The sequence below is a fragment of the Eutrema salsugineum genome, unplaced genomic scaffold (genome assembly GCF_000478725.1).
Source record: "Eutrema salsugineum unplaced genomic scaffold, Eutsalg1_0 scaffold_17, whole genome shotgun sequence".
NCBI classification, from domain to species: domain Eukaryota; kingdom Viridiplantae; phylum Streptophyta; class Magnoliopsida; order Brassicales; family Brassicaceae; genus Eutrema; species Eutrema salsugineum.
Genome location: NW_006256852.1, coordinates 855,863 through 860,267, shown reverse-complemented (window position 1 = coordinate 860,267; position 4,405 = coordinate 855,863). Strand labels below are relative to the sequence as shown.

The window sequence follows — 4,405 nt, the reverse complement described above, 5'->3', positions numbered from 1 at the left end:
TGTTTAAGCATATATATCCAAGTTGCACGACTAAAGTCATCAACTATTGTCAAAAAATATCTAAAATCATCAACCGTGGGTACAGAAAAAGGACCCCATGTATCTATGTGAATCAATTCAAACGGTTTTGTACGAAAATGATTCAGAGATTGAAATGGAAGATGTTTCTGTTTTGATAAATGACAAACATGACAAGGATCAGATGTATCATTATGTTTTCGTTTAGGTAAATGCAATACATCAGTAAGAGAATATATCTTGGTCATAGAAGGATGACCTAATCGTTTATGCCATATGATAGGACTGACTTTAGAAACAGAACAGATAGTGGTACCTGGAATAGTAGAACTAGATAAACGAACAATCGATTTATCTAAATTCAGAACATATAAGTTGGCAACTTGACTACCTCGACCAATCATCAACTCCTGAGTAAGAGCCTGAATAAAACATGCATCCGATGTAAAGCACACTTTAGAATTCAATGTTTTAGTTAAGACACTAACACTCAAGAGGTTAAAGCGAAAATCAGGAATATATATGCAACACATTAAAGAGAGAGAGAGCATCTGTAAGTTGAATGTAACCAGTTCCCTCTATCCTAACTGTGACACCATTGGGCAATGTGACATAAGTTCTATCCAATTTCTTGTACTCCTTATATAAACTCCTATCATGCGTAACATGGTGACTAGCTCCCGAGTCCACTACCCAAGCTCTAAGGGACAACTCAGTTTCATGAGATATGGAAGATGTCAACATGTCATAATAGGTATAGTTGTAGAGTGAAAGAAATGTACCAGATATCTGTGAGATATTTGGAACAGAGTTTGAAGTTGAAGCCACAGCTTTATCAGGGCACGACGTGATGCTTGCAGATTGTAGCTTAGTGCTTAAGTACGATATCATTTGTTGAAGTTGATCATTCGACATGTTCTCTTTCCCTTCGTCGAAAGCCATTTCAACATGGTTTTGAACTTGGTTTGAGGTTGCCAAATTCGTGCTGCCAACAGAAGAGTTCTTCTTGTTCTTGGGATGACCAGGTGGAAATCCATGCAGCTTGTAACACTTATCAACAGTATGTCCAAGACGAGAGCAGTGGGAGCATTTTGGCTTCTGAATATTCCCTTGTGCCATTAAGATGTTCGACTCTTCTGGAATAGTTGCTTGAGTCTGAAATGCAGAATGGTTGGGAATAGATTTTTCAGTGAAGCCGACTACCCTTTGACTTTCATCCTGATCCAACATGTTATATATTTCTGTGAGACTTGGTCGCGGTTTCATGTTAAGAATCTGTCCCCTTATGTTGTTGAAATTGTCATTTAACCCCATCAGGAACTGAATAACACGACTGGTTTCAGCTTCCTCTAAAAGTTCTTTGACCTGATCGCAATCACACTTCTTCACAATACGGTTCCTTGTGTTAGAGAGCTGCTCCCACAATGTTTTTTTCTTAGTGTAGTAAGCAGAAAGGTCAAGAGAACCTTGTTTGAGTGTCATTACAGCTTGTTCCAACTGATATTTCCGAGGCAGATTGTTAACTTTGAATCTGACAAACAAATCATCCCACATCTCCATCGCATCAGGATAGTATAATATACTATCATATATCTCCTTGCTCACAACATTCAGAATCCAAGATTTCACTAAACTGTTGCATCTAGACCAGATCTTAAAGCAATTATCATTCTCAGAAGGTCTTGGTAAGGATCCATCTACAAAACTCAGCTTATTTTTCGCATCGAGACTAATCCTCATTGCAATCGACCAACTGTTGTAATTAGTGCCATCTAGGTTATGAGCAACAATAGCCAAACCTGGATGATCCGAGGAATGGAGGTAGAATGGACTGTGTATACTATCGAAGGATTCACCAAGCTTCGGCATCGGTTCTATCCCTCCAGATTTCCCAGATCTCACGATATGCTGTGATTTCGTCATCATGACCTCAGGTTCTTCAACCATATCTGAATCGCGATGAGCGTTTACAGCAGATCCATCATCTTCAGGTGTTAAGCTCCGGTTTCTCAATTTTCTCCCATTCTTCGCCATTTTCTCCGAAATTGATTGTGCGGAATATCAATCAACGATGAAGAAGAAGATTAATCGGTTCAGAAATGGAAGATTTGAAAGAAAACGACGTGAAATCAACAAGATTTGAAGAAGACGAAGAAGAAAAGCTCTGATACCATAATAGAGTTCATGAGCAAAGAAAGTTTGTTATGAAAGATATTTTCTGTATTTTATCAAAACTCAATGTACAAGTATATATATACGTCTAGCCTAAACCAACTAAACCGGAAAAATTAAATACAACTAATCTAACCGGTATTTACAATGTTGATATCGACTGTGTATTTGCTTCCCTGGCCATGGCTGCGAAACTTGTGTCCTCCTTGGCTTCTTCTTTGGTGCCATCCTTTTTTGTTCTCACCTTTTCATCCTCGGAGTTCCTTTCAGGTAAAATTTTGTTCAATCAATTTACCTAAACTTCTGCTCAGCCTTTAGATTTGCTTCTTTGCTGCATCTGTGTCTCATGGTTTTAATGTATATCGACAGATATTTCTTGTACCCGTCGATGTGGTTTTAGACGTTGTACCAATTGTCTTATACGATTCATTTGATTTAGCTAAGAACCCTAGTTGAGAAAACTTATATCAGTGAGTTTGAAGTGGAGTCAAGACACGGTGTTTTGCAAATTCTAAATTAGTTAATTTGCACATTGCTGTCTCTCTTCCCTGAGAGAAAAACCAGAACTTTATCTGATCGATATCACTTTTAAAATCTGTTGAAATGAAATCAATTGTTTGTTTTATTTGTTGTTGCTGTTGATGTGGTTATCATCTGCTGCATCGGTCTTGTAAAGACCATGGTTATGAATATTTGCTGACACTCACCATTTTCCAAACTCTAGGTTCGTCCATCGAGGCATCAGCCTGCTCATCTTCCTTGTTACCATTCTCTGCACCTAAAAGCTGATAAAAAAGTAAGTTCCTTTCTTTACTGTTAGTTGTATATGATTTATGAGTTGTGAGTAAGATCTTCTGGTTGTTTTTTCGTTCATTGCATGAACAGGTTATTCTCTTCACATTTTATTGTTGTCCTGGAGACGCCTGCTCTGGCTCATAGGGTCCTGCCATCTTATTTTCCTCTCTCATTTTACCTCCGATTTTACTTAAGAAGAATAGTCTCAGCAGTTTTTGAAGACTCTTTGCTCACAGGTCCTTATTGCTTATCCCTTTCGATTCTCTTCTCACCTTCGCTTTCCATAATTAGACGAAGTCATTGAATTTTTCATCCTCTTCCTCATCTTGTTCTTCACTGATGCTCTCTTCTACTGTGGAGTTGCTGCTTTTCTTCCTGATAATACAACATTCAAGAAAGTCATCAGGAGCAGGAAGAGTACCCGATAACCGACCACTCCTTTCCTTCTCAGTTAGGACAAAGAATCTCCTCTGTAGCAACATTAGTGCTTAGCCTTAAGATTCCCAATGGTGACAATGGGATTTGTCTGGCCATGGACTGGACCGGCAGCAACAGCTACTCTTGCACCATACCTCGTAGGTATCGTTGTTCAGTTTGCATTTGAATTCTCCATCATCTCCTACCATCCCCATCATATTTCAGGAATGTAATTCACTCTTTGTCATCAACGCCTCTCAATTCTTTTTCTTTTTGAACACTTTTTGAAGGAAACAATCATTTGGTTTTGTAGACTTCATCAGCTGAACAGAGCAGCGTTGTTATTTACGGCTAAAGGAGCAGAGGCAACATTTAATAATCTGGCAATCAAGAAATCGCTGGGTACGCTTTTGAATGTGATACAGGTTTTAGGTGTGATTTCCATGTGGTCTTTATATCAACCTTCATCATGTTTTTATCATCACCTTCTCAAAATTAATCTTCAAGTATCAACAATTTTCTTGCTAAATTACAGTCCACATCAAATTACAGAGAAGAGAATAACAGTTCAGTTTCAACTTTTGTTAGATTTATTTACAGTTGAAAATTTACTCTCCATCATCATTTGAAAGTTGTAACTTTCGATTTGAGGAGCTATACGACTCTCCAACACTTTTTTCTTGGAATCATAGAGTCTTAGAAAATTGTCAAAAGTTTTTCTATTTATGGTAATTCAGTTTTCTTCTTAGCATATCTCTTATATTTTCGGGAAATGCCTCCTTGTCCGAAAGAAAGTCCATAATGCTCTGTTCAATTTGCTTTAATTTTAAAGTTTGATTGCATAAAATTCACGGTATTCAACCCAACATTTCAAAATTTCAACCTTCCCAAACTCATCGCTTGGTACTCAAGTAACGATATATATATATATATATATAACCAAAACACCAAAACCGAACACTAATGCAACATCCCTATTCCCTAAAGCAATAAAAAACTTGTC

The 4,405-nt window shown here is 37.6% G+C and overlaps 1 protein-coding gene and 1 pseudogene across 1 annotated transcript; one reads left to right on the top strand and one right to left on the bottom strand.

Moving 5' to 3' along the window:
• Window positions 1-225: 225 nt before the first annotated feature.
• On the bottom strand, window positions 226-2,161 carry LOC112087621. The gene is made up of 2 exons (XM_024157569.1): window positions 801-2,161; window positions 226-440 (listed from the first exon to the last, which is right to left on the bottom strand). Exons 1-2 carry the CDS (start codon window positions 2,050-2,052, stop codon window positions 406-408), a joined length of 1,287 nt encoding a protein of 428 aa, XP_024013337.1. The 5' UTR covers window positions 2,053-2,161; the 3' UTR covers window positions 226-405.
• A 211-nt stretch (window positions 2,162-2,372) lies between these two features.
• Window positions 2,373-3,901, top strand: LOC112087596 (annotated as a pseudogene).
• The last annotated feature ends 504 nt before the right edge of the window (window positions 3,902-4,405 follow it).

Coding starts and splice junctions, on each gene's coding strand:
- LOC112087621 (XM_024157569.1), bottom strand. CDS start 2,052: ATGGCGAAGAATGGGAGAAAATTGAGAAACCGGAGCTTAACACCTGAA. Junction 441..800: donor AAATATCTCACAGATATCTG/GTACATTTCTTT, acceptor TGTTTTATTCAG/GCTCTTACTCAGGAGTTGAT.